The following is a 19,355-nucleotide window of genomic DNA, read 5'->3' on the forward strand; positions in this document are numbered from 1 at the left end:
CCACTGCTGTTATTTCTTAGCCATTATCAAATGGTTTTGATCTGTACTGCTTTAAAATACAGTTTTAGGTCTGACATGACTAGGCTACCTTCCTTTGCACTTTTTTTCATTAATTCCCTTGATATTCTTGACCTTTTGTTCTTTCAAATAAATTTTATTATTTTTTTAAAGCTCTATGAAGTAATTTTTTGACAGCTTGATTGGTATGGCACTGAATAAGTAGATTAATTTAGGTAGTATTGTCATTTTTAGTATATTAGTTTGGTGCAAAATAACTCCATTGGACTTGAGAGGGAGTGAAGTTAAAAGTCCATTTTATTACATAACTGCAGAAATGAGTGTCCTATAGAATAGGCACTCTTGGAGCACAAAAGTACAGTCTTTTACTCCCTATTCAGAAAAGCAAGTTCTTCTGTTTCTGTAGTTTATCCAAAGCACCTAATTCTTCATTTTCTACCTCTGATTACATCATTACATCTTCTCCTCATAGTGAAAGTCCTTAATTACAGTTTCTTTTTCACTTGTGTTTCTACCTCTAATACATTAAGTTCCCACCTCTGATTATGTTTCCCTCCATTTGCAAGCCTGAGTCCCCACCCTGATTACATATTTTCTCCATAAATTTTTCTTTCCTTGTTCATTTCTTAGATTTCAATTTCATTCTTCTGATTTAAGTTTCATAACTTTGTGGAAACTAAACCCCCATCCAATTCTCACAGCTCAGCCTACCCATGAATATTTGAGATTTTTCCAATTCTGTATAAAAAGTATTTTGTAATTGTATTATTCAATTCCTGACTTTGTCTTGACAGGTAGAGTCCCAGATATTTTATGTTGTCTGCAGTTATTTTAAATGGGATTTCTCTTTCTATCTCTTGCTGCTGAGCTTTGTTGATAACATATAGAAATGCTAATGATTTATGTGGATTTATTTTATATCCTGCAACTTTGCAAAAGTTGCTAATTGTTTATAAGTACTTTTTAGTTGATTCTGTAAGATTTGCTAAATATGCCACCATGTCATCTTTTTTGTCTTCTCGTTGCCTACTCTCAATTTCTTCAATGTCTTTCTTCTTTTATTGCCAAAGCGAACATCTCTAGTATAATATTGAATAATATCAACTTCTCATTAGAGATTTGACCTTGTCATAACCTCTTGTTGCTCCAGATAATTCATGGTAATTTCTTAGTTTTTATTTTTTATTTTTTCCTCAATGTCTCATTTGGTTTTAAAATTCTTTTTTGAATTCACTTGTTTTGCTCTAAATCTTTCAAAAGCCTAACAGAATAATGAAAAGACAGAAAAATAAAATAAAACAAAACAAAACAGAACATTGTCTTGTGCCCAGCAGAATATGTGGGAGGATTCAAAATACATAACAATAAATTTCCAGTTCAAGAAAAGATAAAGAATAGAAAAAAAATTATACTAATGAGTTTTCATCTTTGCTTTCTTGTAAATTGTTCTTTTGTTTCCTGCTACATGCTCTTTAAAATTTATTCTTTGTTTTCTCCTTTCATCTCCTCCACCTCCCCCAAGCAGGATATTGATTATATAATTAATAGCTATATTATGCCTGAGCACGCACGCGCGCGCGCACACACACACACACACACACACACATATACATATTCACACCCACAGGATATACATATATTGATATACATGCATATATAATGACATGGATACACAGATGCTCAGACACATTTATGTATGTGTGTGTATATATACACACATATACATTTCTAAAACAACATTTAGTATGATTGACATAATATATATTTTTCTCTTGATTGAATCTCTAACTTTGACTTTGCCTGTGATCAGTGATTACTTTTTTTTGTTAATGAATTCTACTCCTAATCTTTATTGTAGTATTTGTATATATCTCTTCTTCCCTATCTTAGCTAGAAAAAAGCTAGTTTATCTTTAAACTAAGAAGTTCTTTAACTTGCCTTGATTTTAACCTCCCTTCAACCATTAAACCTTCCCTTATATTCTTCCCCCCAACCCTTTGTTTTTCCCTCTGCCCATCCCTCCCCCCTTATTTCTTCATAAATTTTGCCCTTCATGGTTTATATGTAGAGTTGTCTATTTAACCTATTCTTGATGTGAGTGGATTTTCAGAACTACGAGCTCTCTTTCCCCCCCAATGCCTTTCTTCTCTGTGATTCATTTGTATAAATCTTTCTTTTGAGCTACTCAATTACTGATGCCAATCTTAAACATTTTCTTATAAAATACATAAACAATATGTCCATGTTAAATTCCTTGAAGTTAATCCTGGATATTGGCTCTTATATGTTAAATTTTCTATTGAGTTTGGGTTTGGTTGAAAATCTTGAAAATTACAAGTTTGTTGAATGTCTATTTTTTTCATTCAATATCATGGATAACTTTGTTGAATATGATATTTTTGGCCACATGCCTAGTTGTTTTCATTGTGACTGCTCATTAGTCCTGTATGATTCTAATTGTAGCTCCAATATATTAAAATTTTTTTGTTTGTTTCTTGCAAAATTTTAACTGATCTGGAAGTTTCAGAACTTGGCAATAATATTTCTATGTGTTTCTTTCCACAAAGGATCTGTTTGAGGTAGTGATCGGTGGATTTTTTTCTGTTTCTATTTTTCCCTCATGTTCTATCACTCTAGGGCAATTTTCTTAGATTGTTTTTTACATTGTTGTGTCAAGGTTATTTTTTTTTTTTTGGTCATAGATTTTCAGTCTTATATTTTCTTGGTCTGTTCTCCACATCTGTGAGGTTTTGTTTTGTTTTGTTTTGTTTTTATGTTTTACCTTCTGTTGTATTTTTTCATTCTTTATATTCTGTTTTGTTATTTCTTCGTCTCTCATAGTTTTACTGACTTCCCCTTACCCAATTTTAATTTTCAATGTAATTTTTATTTTTAAGACTCCATCTCCTTTTCTAGATGAATAATTTTTTTTCACAAACTTGTTTTTCTTAGTTTTAATTTTTTTAAATTTTTTCCTCGATGTCTCATTTGATTTTAAAATTTTTTTTTTGAGTTCAATAAATTCTCTCTGGGCAGGGAGCCATTTAACATTACTCTTTGGGGTAGAAGAAGCTTTTTTTGCTTCAATGTTCTCCTCTGAAGATGAACTCTGGTCTTCCCTATTCCCATAGTAAGTTTCTATAGTTGGGTTTTTTGTTTTTGTTTTTGTTGTTTTTTTTTTCATTTTTTTAAAATGAGAAGTTTAAATACTTTTAATCATGGGGTTGAGGGGTTGGTGCCTCTAGCTTCACTTCAACTCTGCCCTCTGACCTAGAACCCCAAACCAAGAGCTCCCCATTCTTACAAGTGCCCATAGGCAGCAGCATCCCTGCCCCGCTACTTTCACATTAACCAGGTTGCTGTTTTTTTCGTAACCATGGCCCCTCTCTGCAACATAGCTGGGTCTGGCATTCTTAATCAGCTGAAGTTTACTCAGTCTTCCCAGACTCAGACCCCCAGCTCTGCATGCAGTCTGGGAGGTGAAGTTTCTGTGGTTCCTTCTGAGGCTCTGGCTAGCCCCAGTGGGCCTCATCTGCTGTTTGTATGGCACTAGCATGGAGGTGTTTGCACTTTGTGTGGGTTAATTCCAGCTCCCCTAGAGGTCTTTCTCTGGATCTTCTTGAGTTGTAGAGGACCCCTGTTCTGCCTGTTGATCTTTAAATATTTATGTTCGCCCTGAGGCACAAATTTGTTCCATTTATGGGGGAAATCTAGAGAGCTTGAAATTTTACTGACCTCCACCATCATCCCAGAATCCTCTCCCATATCCTTGATTTTCTGATGCCCCAAGTCCTTAATGTTTGGTGGGATTGAAGAATTTGTGTGACAAAAGAAAAAGACTTGTGTGGGTTTTGTATATTCTCCTTTCTACCACCCTGATCCATTTAGACTGTAATCATCTTGAGGACAGAAAACTTAGGTATCTCTGGCTAGCACAGCAACTTGTACATATTAGGTAGGTGCTTGATAAATATTTATGGATTCTGATTCTGTCCAGAGCTGCTCCTTATTACTCTGCATCCCCAGGGCTTTAGGCTCTGTGGCACTTGAACAAATGCTATAAATAATGCAGCTATTCATAATGTTATCTTTGTTTTTAGTTACATTTTCATTTGGATTTGATAGTTTGGCTTTTTTTCTTAAGAACACTAATTGTCATACTTTAGGTATTGTATGCCTTGTGAAAAGTATTGTTACAATTTCCTTTTATGTTTCTTTTTTCTTACAGCTTTGCATTTGGCTCATTGATATCTGCTGTTGACCCAGTAGCTACTATTGCTATTTTCAATGCACTTAATGTGGATCCAGTTCTTAACATGTTAGTTTTTGGAGAAAGCATTCTCAATGATGCAGTTTCTATTGTTCTGACCAAGTAAGTTTTTATATGTGTAGGGGAAAAACTAAAGTTATTGAACTGAAAAGTATCAACTACCCCAAACAGTTGATATTTTCAAGTCATTACATGTATAGTTGTTTTACTTGTAAGATTGTTTGCTAAGTAAATTAGCACTTTGGTTTCTTATTGTAATCAGCCTTCAGGTTAACAGATTTTACAAAAGAAAGGTGTTAAAAGCAAACCAGAAGTTTGTAGTGACACTCATGAGAAAAGTAGAATGATACAAATTTTGCTATAGCAGTTCATAGAATCATATCTGTTAATATCTATTAAATGTAATTCATAAAACTTGCTATAGGAAAAATGGAGGAGTTACCAGGAAAAGGAAATGAATTGTGGATCATACTGGTTTCCTCATTTTAGCTGCAGTTTAGAATTTAACAAAAAAATACTGGAGTCGAGTACTTAAATTGAAGGCTCTGTTTTGCCACTAACTTGCTATATGACTTAAGAAATCCCCTAATCTCTTTGGTTCATATGTATTTGTTTTTAATCTGTAAAATGAGGGAGGCCTTGGTATTTGTGCTAGTGATAATTGGACTTAACCTCCAAGTTCCTTTCCATATCTAAGATATAATGGCCTCTTTGCTTCATCTTGCTTTGTCTAATGTATGTATGGAAAGGAGAGTAAGAGCAAAGATCAGGAAGCTCTTCTTCCTTTTCTTCTACTTTTGGGAAACAGGGCTGTAGGCAGTTAAGGTTAATTTGATTTTAGAAGGTTCAAAGGCCTATTAGAAGCTAAGATTCAGTCACTGTTTCAGTGATAGACTGGCTTCAAAGGCTTTTCTTTTTTTTTTTTTTTCCTGAGGCTGGGGTTAAGTGACTTGCCCAGGGTCACACAGCTAGGAAGTCTTAAGTGTCTGAGACCAGATTTGAACTCGGGTCCTCCTGAATTCAGGGCTGGTGCTCTATCCACTGTGCCACCTAGCTGCCCCCAAAGGCTTTTCTAACAAAGTTCAGTATGTTCCCTATTTTTGAGGAAGTGTGCCATTTGTTTATTTTTAAGAGGGACATTTCATAAATAGCAATCTGGCAAGTGATGTTATTTAGTTTCATAGGAAGCTGAATTTTGACATGAATATCTTTGGATAGTATTAAGTTGCTAATATTTGTTTCTTTTATATTATTTTAGTTATTGGGTATGTCAAGAGCTTTTAAATTCATTATTAAATTTCTTTCAACCTTGATTTGTTATTATGAAGGTTTATTCTCTAGCCAAAGCTCAATTTAAGCATGTTGAAATGAATTTTGTTCTAGACTTGTAATTTATTCTTTAAGCATTGAGAATCCTAATATTATTAAATGTAAGAAAAAAATTGGCTCAGAAAGGATAAGGAGATGGTCTGTCCAGGTAAATTTGTACCATGTAGGAATTTTATTTACATTAAGAAAAGTTTGTAAATATCTTTTTTTTTTTTTTTTCCCCTGAGGCTGGGGTTAAGTGACTTGCCCAGGGTCACACAGCTAGGCAGTGTTAAGTGTCTGAGACCAGATTTGAACTCGGGTCCTCCTGAATTCAAGGCTGGTGCTCTATCCACTGCGCCACCTAGCTGCCCCGTAATTATCTTTTTGATCTTGGGCAAATTAGCTGAACTTGTTGAGCTTTAAAGTAATAGTGTTAGACTAGACCTCTAATGCTGCTTTTTGCTTTTTTAAAAGGGCCATTTTAGGGTCCTAAAGTCCCCCTCATCCCTGCCACTCTGAGACTCTGAAATTCTGCTTTAAAATGTTATTATAGATTCTTTTTTTTTTTTTTTTTTCATTAGTGCCTGTGGAAAGTACCTTTCTAATTTCATTCTTTCTTTTTTTCCCCATTTCCTTTGAATTGCTAGCACAGCTGAAGGTTTGACAAGGAAAAATATGTCCGATGTCAGTGGGTGGCAGACTTTTCTACAAGCCCTTGGTTACTTCCTTAAGATGTTCTTTGGCTCAGCTGCACTCGGCACTCTAACAGGGCTAATTTCTGCACTAATATCCTTTGAAAGCAGTGTATTGCATAATTAGATAAATTCTTCCGTTTCATTTTCTTTAGCCATCTTTTAATGTTCCTTAAGTGTGCCTTTTTTTTTTTTAATCAAAGTTTTGTTTAAGGGATAAATTTGATATACTTTTATGTGGTTTTATTAAGATTTAAATTAATGACTGAGCTGTTTTAAATTTGTCACCTAGAAGCGGCATGGTATGAATAGAGCATTGGTTCAAAATTCATCTCTGAGGTTTCCTTGAAATGTGACTATGGGAGAATACCAGCTGCTTACCATTATGAGGAAGGTTCCTGAAAATAGCAGCCTTCGGGTACTGAGCCATGAGGAAGAAGTGATGGATTTACTTACAGACTGCCAGCTGAGTACCAGTGAAGATGAGAACGACAACAATGACGCATATGACGGCAAAGTGGATGGAATTGATGACAAAGATGGTAACAATGAAGGTGACAACAATAATGAGAGCAAACATCAAAAGCTCCTGAATGTTATTTGTGGCCTCGGTGGAAAGAAGAGGCTGACATTAACTGAGCGGTCAGAGGCCAATCCACAGGTGTCGGAGTTCGGTGTCAGTACTGAAGGGACAAGGGAGAAGCTGGAACTCACAGAGTTGTTGGCACCCATCAAGATTTCCTCCTCACTGGGCACTGTGAAGAAACAACTGAAAAATGTCAAAAACAAGAACACTGTGGAATTACCCCTTAGCAAAGAAAAGAATGAACAGAGTCTCAGGGAAGCTGCCTACAACAAAATTTCCCAAGACATGAACAAGTGGGACCCAATAGTCATGAAGAACCGAAGAGCAGCACAGCTAGTCTTTCCTCTGGAGCAGGAGCAAGTTCTAGATGTCCCTATTGAGGAGGTGCTTGAGGGCTGGAAGGTATCAACTCCTCTGGAAAACAAAATTTTTAGCCTCCTCCATAAGAACAAGCGGCCTGTGACCAGTGCTTTCTTGACATCAGAGGAAAAGGCTTCCTTGAAAGCCATGAGTCTGGAGGAAGCCAAGCAGCGCCGAGCAGAACTCCAGAAAGCCCGGGCCCTGCAATCCTACTTTGAGGCCAAGGCTCGAAGAGAGAAGAAAGTCAAAAGCAAAAGGTTTCACAAAATGTTGAAGAAAAAGAAAACCAAAGAGGTTCTGAAGCAGTTTGAACAATTGCACAAGATCAGTCCCACTGTAGCCTTGGAAAAGCTGAAAAAATTTGAAAATGCCAGAATACAGGAACGAATGACCCTTAAGCACCAGAACAGTGGCAAATGGGCCAAGTCTAAGGCTATTATGGCCAAATACGACCTGGGGACCCGTAAGGCAATTCAGGAGCAGTTGATCAAGAACTGGGAACTAACCCAGAAACTGAAGGTGCCTTCTGACAGTGAGCACAATGAAGATGATGATGAGGAAGATGCTGGGCTCGTCCCTGCCATTGTGAATGAAGTACAGCTGAGCATTGACGGACCGAACCCCTGGATGCAGAAGCAGCATTTGAATGACACCAAGAACTCTCCCACCCAGAAGAAGCCTGCTGCCAATGAAGTGGCTGAGTCTGAGGAGGAAGAGGCCACAGCAGAGGGCAAGCTGCTGCTGCAAGAAGCAGAAGAGAGGGTGTTTTGGAAAAAGGTTGAACAGGAGTCACAGAAGCAGAAACACACGACGACCATGACAACAGCACCTACGAAGATGGAGAAAGATGAGGAGGTGTTAGTTCAACTGAGGGACCTCTCTAAGCAGCTAAACCAGAAGGTCAAGAAAAAAAGTCGAAATGGAATACATCCTGTGAGCCCACCTTCAGCTACCCACAGTAAGCCAAGTATCCAGAGAGAAGAGCAGGCCTTGCTAAATGATAGGCCAGCCAGGACATTGGAGGAGGACCTGGAGGTTTTGGACACAGAAGTTGGCCAAGAACAGGAACTCCTGAAGCCAGTAATGGAAAGGCAGCATTGGACTCACTCTAACCAAAAGAGTCCTCAGAAGATGAATGAGGTGCCCATAACTGGCCTTCACACCATCATCAGTATGAAAGCCCACATTGCGAACTCCTTTTTATCAATCCCTACCTTTGTAGAACAGGAGGACTGTGATGAGGACAAAACCCAAAAGCAGCTCATAAAGGAGGCCTTTGCTGGGGACGATGTCATCACTGACTTCCAGAGGGAGAAACGAGAAGCTGAGAAAGCAAGTGAACCAAAAGATATTGACCTGAGCCTGCCAGGCTGGGGACAGTGGGGTGGTCCTGGCCTAGTGATCAATGCCAGGAAGAGACGCCGGTTTCTCATCAAAGCCCCTAAAGCTTCTCCAAGAAAAGACAAGTATTTGCCAAATGTGGTCATCACTGAGAAGCGGAATGTCCATGCAGCAGCCCACCAGGTTAATGTGCTTCCATTCCCATTCACCCACCTGAATGAATTTGAGCAGACCATTAAGACACCAGTGGGAACCACATGGAACACACAGAGGGCCTTTCAGAAGCTAACTGCACCCCAAGTGGTGACCAAGCTGGGCCATATCATTGAGCCTATTAAGGAGAATGATGTCGAGTTCTCTCCTTCCCACTTTGATCTTCCAAATCTGTAGAAAAAAGGACATCAGTACCTTAACCATTTGAGGAGAGAGCTAAAGAAAGATGTTTAAATCCTACTTCTCAACCCAAGCCCAGGAGAACTTGGTACTTATTCCCTGGGACTTCAGAAATAGTACCTTGGATGGTAACAATAGCTCCTTCTGAAAATAAAACAAACTTTGCAACTTACTGGAGCTCAGTGTGTCATATCATTCTCCAGTCAATTCCCTTCTCCCTTTACCATTGGACAGATCTGCTGAAGGAACTCCTGCTCTCTACTGGGAGCTCATTAGATGGCTGAATAGGGACCAAGTGGGGCAAGAAAAATCAAGAGTGCAAAGCAGATTTAATAATATCTTCCATCCATCTGGACAGCATTGAACTGTTGACAGCATTTTTATAGCCATTCTCAGACTCACTAGAAGTAAAAGTACCCCAAAGTCTAGACAGCTTATTCATGCCACTGGCTAACTTTGGGCAATTTCCTTCCCCTCTGTGAATTTCATGCACTGCATTGGAAAATGAAGGGAGCCAGTTGGATTAGGGGTTCCTAACTTGGGGTCTGTATGAATGTGGTGGGAAATGCATTTCAATATTACTGTTTCCCTGTGTGCATCTGGAAACATTCTGAGAAGGGATCTACAGGTTTTATCGGAATGCTAATGGGGCTCATGACACCCCAAAAGCCAACCCTGGCCAGTAGCTGATCCCTAAGGACTCTGAGCACTAATGTTCTAGGAATTGGAAACAGACCCAGGGGAAGGTAATCTTCCCTAAGTGGCACAGCCAGGACTAAACCTCAACCCCAGACTTGACACTGATTCCTCCCATTTCCACTTAAGTTCTCCTTGTGCTGGTTTTAGAGGAACTCCAGGTTCATCTACACTCTTGGAGTTGCGTTAAGTGGATGCCTTCAAAGGCTGAGGCTAGTCTTAGAACTTTGTGATACTGGAGCAATTCTCTCCAGATCTTCCAAAAGGAAACAGAACTCTCTTCAGATCCCTTTCCTTGCCCATAGGAGGAACACTTTGAATTTTATATTTTCTGCCCCTGGGGCATTACAGAGAGTGGGGAGTCACCCACCCTCAATGAGGAAGCTCTGCTCGCTTCTGTACTTGGGTTTGGGATCGGCAATTATGTTGAAGACCAGAGCTTCTGAAAAATTGGGCAGACTTGTGTCTTACTACAAGTTCTTTTATGAATGGCCACTGAGGGATGGCCATGAAGGGTCAACACAGGCCTTTTACTATGTCTCCTGCAAATGAAGAGAATCCTTCACACTAGAGGAGCCCTCATTTACAAGTAAGGGAGGTGGGGACAGTTCCTATATTGCACAATGTTTCACAGTGTCTGTTAGGTGAAACCTGTTTCTGGTGCCAACTTCAGATAGCAAAACCTTCCTTGTCTCCAGAGGATGTGGGACAGATTATCACTACATTTAGTCTCCTCCAAAAGGCTCTTCCTAATAAGTGTATCTACCTCCCCTCCAGCAACCCTAATTAAGTACTTATGCACTGTGCTCAGCACAGGGAATCCATGGAAGGAAGGACAAAGAGCAAAATTCAGCTCCAAACTTTGTAGTCAGCTTGGTTTCTGCCACTTCAACTCCACCTCTGATTCCTTCCACCAATCTGGCCTCCTCCCCAAAAAAGAGACTACTCCTAAATTAGTCTAGTGGATGTTGATGTCAAAATTTTTATTTGATCCATATGTGTGATTCTGTCAGTATGAGGGACTCAAGAGTGTAAGAACCTACTTCTTTGATGCTGATTACAGCTTTTCTACAAATTGTGGTTTGAAGGTTGCTTAGGTCACTGAAGTAGATGAGGACACAATGTTATCAAAGCCAGGACTTTACCCCACATCTTCCTGATTTTAAGGCCCTCCTTCTGTCAGGATTGCTGCATCTCCATTTATCTTTTTATGGCTTCACGGTTTGTTCCAAGTGTTGTGTGATGCTGGCCTCATTTGTCCAGTGGCAAGGAAACTGGATATGAAGTCGGGATCTCACATTCAAATTACATTTCTGGTATTTACTACTTGTGTGATCCTGGACAAGTCACTTTCCAAATACAGATCTTAGTTTTCCGATTTGTATAATGAAGGCATTGGGATAAATGATCTTTTAAGGTGGAAAAAAAAAAAAAAAAGGAAAAGTGACTATGGGCAAGCCACGTTAGTTTTCTGAGACTTAATTTTGTCATCTATAAAATGGGGAAGATAACATGTGTACTACTTACAACACAGAGTTGTTGTGAGCATCAAATATGACAATAGCTGTAAAGTACTTTATAAACCATAAATTGATGTATAAAAATGGTATGATAATAGTTATAACATAATTAGGATGCCATTTAGAAATTATGAAAATTCTTAAAACCCCAATTCTTGTTACATTTTAGATGTAATTACTTTTTTTAAATTTTTATTAAAGCTTTTTATTTACAAAACATGCATGGGTAATTTTTCAACATTAACCCTTGCAAAACTTTCTGGTCCAAATTTTTCCCTCCTTCCCACCTCCTCCCCTAGATGGCAGGTAGTCCAATACATGTTAAATATATTAAAATATTTGTTAAATCCAATATATGCATACATATTTATACAGTTATCTTGCTGCACAGAAAACTCAGATCTAGAAAGAAAAAAAATTGAGATGGAAAACAAAATGCAAGCAAACATCAATACAAAGTATGAAAATACTATGTTGTGTTCCATACTCAGTTCCCGCAGGCCTCTTTCTGGATATATGGCTTTCTTTATCACTAAACAATTGGAACTGGTTTGAATCATCTCATTGTTGAAGAGATTCCCCGTTCATCAGAATTGATCATTGTATAGTCTTGTCATGTATAATGATCTTCTGGTTCTGCTCATTTCACTTAGTATCCGTTCATGTAAGTCTCTCCAAGCCTCTCTGAAATCATCCTGTTGGTCGTTTCTTGCAGAATAATAATATTCCATAACTTTCATATACCATAATTTATTCAGCCATTCTCCAATTGATGGGCCTCCATTCAGTTTCCAGTTTCTAGCCACTACAAAAAGGGCTGCCACAAACATTTTTGTACATGTGGATCTGTTTCCCTCCTTTTAAGATCTCTTTGGGATGTGATTAATTTTTATGTATCCCAGTTTTCATGTCCATAAAAAAGAAAATTAAACTTACTTAAAAATGTCATTTCTTTCAGTAATCATCACCTTGAAAATATTCTCTCACTTTGGAACTCAACTTTTTTTAAAAAGAATGTTAAGTTTATTTTTAAAATAAGTAATACTCTCTTTTAAGCTATGGAAATGGGTTTGTAAAATAAATTATATTTAAACCATTTTCATTATTTTGGTTAAGAAACAAACTGTTGGTGTTCTGTCCAGAGAAGGAGAGATATTTGTTTACAAAAGACATTTTTTGTCCTTTCATTGCTTTACATAAAGCTTATTGTGTTGAAAATAGAATCAATTGGTAGTTCATTTCTAGACCTTCCTGATACTTAGGCCATCTTATCAGTTTGTTTTATAGTTGGAACAGATTATCTGTTTCGTCATAGATAATTATGCCTATGCTTTTTTCTGTGAACTTGAAATTTTTTTTTTAAATCTAGAGAATTTTCTCATTGTCTGAACTTATTCCATCATTTCAAGGATATGTTATTTTGTTAGTGTAGATAGGCCCTCCACCAATGTAGATCACAGCTCTTCTCTGACGTGGTACCTGTAGAAGTAGAAGGAGAAAAAGAAAGTTTTTCCAGCTTCCTATACTTGTCTTCGTACCATTTTTGATAAAAAGCTAAATTTGTTTTAAAGCTAAGTAACTGGATATTACGAGATAAAGAAAATTTAGAGGTCATATATGTATGTCTAAGAGACAAATAGTGGAAAAAGTTGAGAAGAGAAATGGAGACCAAAAGAGAGAAGTGAAGAGGAAGGAAAGAGAAAGAGATGTGTATGACTAGGGGCTATGGAGTATTTTACCTCATTCCATCAGAAAGGATTAGAGAATACCCAAGAATAAGGAGAAAAGCCACTGCTGAACATCAAACTATTATGAATTATGTGAGAAAAATACATGATATAGTAGAAAAAACACTGGATTGGGTATCAATCGTGTATATCATGTGTTGGAGATCAATTGATACCCAATTCTGTCCTTTAGCTCCTCAGAGCCTCAGTATTTTTATTTGTAAAGTAGGGAATAAAATGCCTATCTTTACGTATTTCACAAGATTCCCTCCCTCCCTCCTCTCAATTCCTCCCTTCTTCCCTCCCTCCCTTTCTCAATTCCTCCCTTCCTCCCTCCCTCCCTCCCTTCCTCCCTTCCTTCCTTCCTTCCTTCCTTCCTTCCTTCCTTCCTTCCTTCCTTCCTTCCTTCCTTCCTTCCTTCCTTCCTTCCTTCCTTCCTTCCTTCCTTCCTTCCTTCCTTCCTTCCTTCCTTCCTTCCTTCCTTCCTTCCTTCCTTCCTTCCTTCCTTCCTTCCTTCCTTCCTTCCTTCCCTCCCTCCCTCCCTCCCTCCCTCCCTCCCTCCCTCCCTCCCTCCCTCTCTTTTTCTCTCTCTCCCTCTTTCTTTCTTTCCTCTCAAAGACCCCAGTGTTTTATAAACAGTATTCTCTACATCCCTTTCTCTAACATTTAATTTCCTTTCAAAATTACATGACTGCTAGTCACTTATTTTCAGCTATAACCTAGGGATATTTCAAAACTTTTAATTTCTAGTTATTATTCAGTGAAGAAAAAGAACAGCTTTATACCTTTTCTGAAATTGTAATACATTATTCCTGGGTTCTTTTTCCATAATGTTTGGTGTTTCAAGTATTGAAGCATATTGATTTAAGGAAGACACCTTCCTTGGAGTTTGGGATGATGATTATCTTTGCATATCTTCCTTATGGGCTTGCAGAAGGCATCTCCCTCTCAGGTAGGTTTTAGAATGAATGAAAATTAAATGATAAGAATGTGCTGGTCCCTTGTCAGTACGATATGAGCTCTGAATTGACTTTCTAGGGGGTGGTGGAATAGAATTATCATACTTTTAATCAAATGCTGATTATATAATGCTCTTTTAGAGTTTGGAGCATAGTTGGGAACTTTGTACAAGGCTAATAAAAGATTTCAACCTGAGACCTAGAACTACTTAGCTATCAAAATAGAAAAGAGATATTAGGGATCATCTAAGGTTGTGAGTTGAGGCTCAAAGAGGTTAATTAACTTGCTCATGATCATGCAATCAATTAGGAAACATTAAGCTTTTACTATGTCTAAATAGCAGTTTACTAAGTGATACAAAAACAAGTGAGCTCCTATCATCATTGACAGGCTTAGTAATGTGAGAAAACTCATTTGAAATTCTGTAATGAGAGAAAACCCAGAATTTGATCTCCTAGCTAACTAGTCTAAATAATTTTAAGAATTTTAACAGTTTCAACCTGGGAATGTAATTTCTGTAAATCTCTATCTATATTATTCTTTTTATCTGTCATTTTGCCCTACTCAGTAATATTGTTGACAGGTACAACAAAATACAATTTTATCTATTTAGGGCCTTCTTTGATGAGAACCTAGGGAAGATAGGTTTTCTGCCTTCATGGAACACATAAAACAAATATGACTTTATATGTACATTAGAGAGTATCAAACATAGTGCTATATATTTTGGGGTTTTTTTGGTCATTTTGTGGGACAATTTAATATTATGGAAAAAGTACTAACTAGGCTTAGGGTTTAGAATATTTGGGCCTAAGTTCTGCTTGGACATCTACCAACTCTGTGCAATAGACAATTTGCTTAGTATTTCTAGAGTTTAACTTCCTCATCTATCTTACAGGATTGTAAAGAAAGGACATAAAAATATTAGGTGTCAGTGTTACATGTATATGTATAAGGGATATTTTATTACAATTGCCAGACATTTGAGATTTTTATTCTGCTCCATGATGATCATGGGCCCCATTTAGATAATAATGAACAAATTGCTCTCTTTCAACAGTTCTCAACAACAATTAATCAGAAAATGTCTACTATGGTCAGAGTACTGTGAAGCTTATTGTCTAATGACTACCTAGATAACACATATGATTTTGTAAATTCATTAGAGAAATAAAAAAAGCATGAAGACTAAGGGATTATTCTATTTGGGCAACTAAGTGGTAGAGAAGATGGAGCACTGGGCTTGGAGTCAGGAAAACATGAGCTCAAAAATCAGTCTCTCTCTGGGCAAGTCACTTATGTTTGCTTCTTTTTCCATATCTGTAAAATGGGACTGATGATAGCATCTACCTCCCAAGTGATGTGATTTAGGAAAACAATTGCTGATTTCAAATGATATGTTTGGGGTTTAGCACCCCAAGTGATGAAATTATAAGCATTAAACATTGGTTCAATAATGTGAAGAATTCACAGTGGCCATTCTCTTTGACAAAAGATGAGTTTTTTTTTTTTTTAGAAGAGATTACAGACAAAATAGATACAGTAGACACCAGAAATGATAAATATGAGGACTAGAATATTGATGGAATTCGTCCCTCCCTAGAGTAGGCAGGGAAGGGTATGATGGGATCAGTTTTAATTTCATAGTTCCACTCTCTGGAGTTCCAGACAACCCCACCTTGCCATGTCCAGTCAGAAATATGAATTATGTCACACTCTTGAGGTTAAATTTCCCCATAAATCTGTCCATGATTCGTGCCATCTTAGCTGATCCCCTTTTAGGTCAGTCTACCATGACACTGCCTTGTGGTGGTTTTCTCTTTACCCTTCCCTCATGCCACATTCTGTGTCTCTCCCCCCCCCCCATGCTTAAAAAAAAGTTTCATTGCTAACTATATGCTCTCCCAGTTCTTTCGTATTTTCTATTCCTGATATCTATTGTATCTCTTCATTTTGCCTGAGACCTCTTCTCCTAAGTAAACCTACCTTTTGCCAAAGAGAATGGCCATTGTTAATTCTTCATGTTATTGAACCCCAACATTTAGTGCCTGGGTTCTCATCAGTTGGTGCTAAACCTCAAACACATCGTTTGGAACTAGAAATTGCCCTCTTATACCACATCATAGGGTTATAGTGAAGATGAAATTAGATATTTGTAAAAGTGCTTAGTCTGGCACAGTGCCTGGCACATAGTAAGTAACATGTAAATATTAGCTATCATTATAATAATAATATTTGTTATTATTACAAAGGCAGAAATAAAAGGTATTAATTTTAGTAAACTGGGAAACTGTAGATTTCATATTTTAAGTTAATATCAGGATTGCAAAATTTCTATTATTTTGGCCATTGCTATATATTTTTTTTCATTCTAGTTTCTGCCCTTCTGTATTGTCTTTCCAGATTTTAGTACTTAAGTACTTTGCTCCTCAGATGTTCAAAAACATTGAATGTCTTCTTAGCTGTTTTTGCTTCTGTTGATCACTATCACCCTCATCATTATTATCATTAACAACAAATGTTTATCAAACCTTTATGCAAAGTGCAATGTGCAAAGTTCTAAAGATACCAAAACAAAGAAACAAATCAATCCGTGGTTCATTCTGAGCAATTTCATTTTTTATTTCTGAATAATTATTGATAACTTCATGAAAAATATATCTTAAATATATCAGTTTGGATTTTCTGATAGTGACTTGGGAGTTCTGTCTTTGGCTTTTCTTGAGTCAGAACAACAGTGCTTTCTAATTTCTTATGGGATTCATGGATTTGGGGATCTGTGCAATATAGGAATAGTAGCTTACCTTTCTGTAGTGATTTGAAGTTTACAAAGTCCTTTTTTCACAACAGCCCTGTGGATTAAATAACACATAAATTATCTCCATTTTATGTATAAGGAAACCGAGGTTCAGAAATATAAAATTACTTTTTCATACTCATAGAGGTAGTAAATGGTAGAACTGGAACTTAAAGCCAAGTCTCTTGGCATTCAAGGTCATATTTTCACAGACTTAAAGAAGCAAAAGATGAAGAGGCATTTGACTTAGAGGATAAGGCACTGGACATGCGAAATGGTAAGAGGTAATATAAAATAGACTTGGGAGAACATAATAGTTCAATCAACACAAAGAAATTATGTTGAGATATTCATCACAAGTTACAAAGATTTGCCTATTTTATGTGAATAGCACTTGGATTCAGGGCAATTAGGCAGGGCAGAGTCAAATGAATAAGCAATTTGCTTTTAAGAAAACAATTTTTAAAGTCTCAGGGGAGCAGAGGCAGGATTTAAGAAGTAAGGGGAGGAATAAGGGAGGAGTTGGAGAGGGATCTGGGAGAGATTAAGAAGAGACCAGGTAGAATCCACTTGCTGTCCAGGTCCCATAATTGTCTAATTAAGACTTCAGAAATTGAAGTACTAATAGTGAAAAGCTGAATGAACTCTGGCTTTTCATCATTCTATGCTTAACAGTCTGAGAAACTGACCTGATTATAATTGGTAAAGGAGCTGGTTGGATTTGTTAGTTTAGGGTTCACATCACATAGAGTTAGAAAGTTCTGGGTGGTATTAGACACTTTTTAGTTATGTGACCCTGGACAGGTCATGCCATTTTTTTGGTGCATCAATTTTCTCATTTGTAAAAAATGATAGAATTGGACTTAGTGGCTTCTAAAACCCCTACTGACTTTAAATTAATGAAGCTGTGTTTACAGACAGGCAATAAATCCACCAGACACTGAAATATAAAATATGTTAATACATTACAGTGGAAAAATCATAGAACTAGCAGTCAAGAGATGTAGATTTGAATTTTAGTTTTAACACTTAATAGCTGTATAAATATGTGAAAACCAGAACTCTTATGCATATTTTAATTACAAATCCCAATGGTCATTTCTTAGTCCTCACTCTCTATTTGACATCTCTCTAGCTTTTGATAATGCACTGTTGGTGGAATTGTGAACTGATGCATTCTGGAGAACTGTTTGGAACTATGCCAAAGGCTATAAAACTGTGTACTGTTTAATCCAACATTACCACTACTAAGTCTGTGTCACAAAGAGATCCAACAAAAAGAAAAATACATTAATGTACAAAAATATAGCAGGTTTTTTTGGTTGTAGCAAAGAATTTTCCCACATCCCCAACAACATTTATCATTTTCTTTTTCTTTCTTTTTTTTTTTAATTTTTTAATTTTTTTGTCATTTTATAAGCCAATCTGATGGTACCTCAGAGTTGTTTTAATTTGCATTTATTTAATCAGAAATAATTTAGAACATTTCTTCATATGACTATTAGTAACTTTGATCTCTTCTGAAAATTTCTTTAATCTATTATCAATTGGAGAATGGCTTTTATTTTTGGATATCTAGTTCAATTCTCTTTGTGAGAAATGAGGTCTTTATGAGAGCAATTTGCTATAAATTTTTTTTTTCTATTGTCTGTGGCACCTTTTGGAAAAATATAGTTTCCCTGTTTATCTTTTTTAAATTAAATTTCTTTCAGCTGTTGCTTTGAGATCATGACTGCCATCCCTGTATTTTTTTTTTATTCCAATTAAAGCATGATAGTCTGTTTCAGTGTCATTTTAACTCTTATGTATGAGCTTTTGATACTGTTGACCATCCCTTTTTCTGGATGTTCTTTTTTTTTCTTCAGCTTTTCTGACTTTCTATCCCCAGACCATTTTTTTTTTTAAATCTATCTGCCCTTTTTATTCTTTTTGCTAGATCATTCAATCGATATATTTTTATTATACCTATACGGGTACTTGTGCAAAGTCCTGTATATTATCATTTTACATGTCCCTCTCTTTGGCCATAGGCATATCCTCTAAGTCCCTTCCTTGAGTTCTCTTTTTTTCTGTTATACCCTCTCTCTAGGTTCTATTTACCTGCATAGATGCCTAATCTCTCTCAACTATAGTTCTATATCATTATTGTCTTGCTAGATGTCCTCATTTAAATGTCCCATATGCATTTCACAACATGTTTCTCTAAATATCCCTATTTTTTGTGAGGGATTGCTATCCTTCTAGTCATTCTGGTTTATAACTGACAGCCATCCTAAACTATTAACTCTTCCTAATTACTGCCCTCAACTTATCAAGTCTTGGTTGATTCTATTTATTTACAGCTAATACATTAATTCATACGTTCATTGACATTTGTGACTGGCCTATTTCATTAGCCTTTTAATTGATCTCCTTGCTTCTAGTTCTAAGCTTCTCCAAAACATCCTCCATAGATGCCCAAATAATCTTCCTAAGCACAAATTTAACCATGAAATTCCCTTGCTAATTAAACTTTGAGGACTCCCTATTGCTTCCAAACTAAAATACAAACTCTTCAACTTAGCATGTAAAGCCATATGTATCTGGCTCCTACTTATGTCCTTTGATTGTAGAGCACAAATTTTGCTGCATATGATTCTTTCCCCCAATTTAAACCATCCTTTGTAAAAAAAAAAAAAAAAAAA

At 36.7% G+C, this 19,355-nt stretch overlaps 1 protein-coding gene across 3 annotated transcripts in view; it reads left to right on the plus strand.

Annotated features, from left to right (window-relative positions):
- The window catches only part of SLC9A8 (solute carrier family 9 member A8), a 116,309-nt gene that overhangs the window by 64,312 nt on the left and 32,642 nt on the right, over positions 1-19,355 (plus strand). Inside the window, exons 8-10 of one of the 3 annotated variants that reach the window (XM_074288577.1) lie at positions 4,247-4,390; positions 6,247-6,401; positions 13,762-13,866. In XM_074288577.1, the coding sequence (XP_074144678.1) occupies positions 4,247-4,390; positions 6,247-6,401; positions 13,762-13,866 (404 nt within the window). Of the gene's footprint in view, positions 1-4,246; positions 4,391-6,246; positions 6,402-6,583; positions 9,144-13,759; positions 13,867-19,355 lie in introns of those variants that run through there. The other 2 variants (XM_074288576.1, XM_074288575.1) reach the window with 2 other exon arrangements.

The sequence above is a fragment of the Sminthopsis crassicaudata genome, chromosome 2 (genome assembly GCF_048593235.1).
Source record: "Sminthopsis crassicaudata isolate SCR6 chromosome 2, ASM4859323v1, whole genome shotgun sequence".
In the NCBI taxonomy this organism is placed as follows: Eukaryota; Metazoa; Chordata; class Mammalia; order Dasyuromorphia; family Dasyuridae; genus Sminthopsis; species Sminthopsis crassicaudata.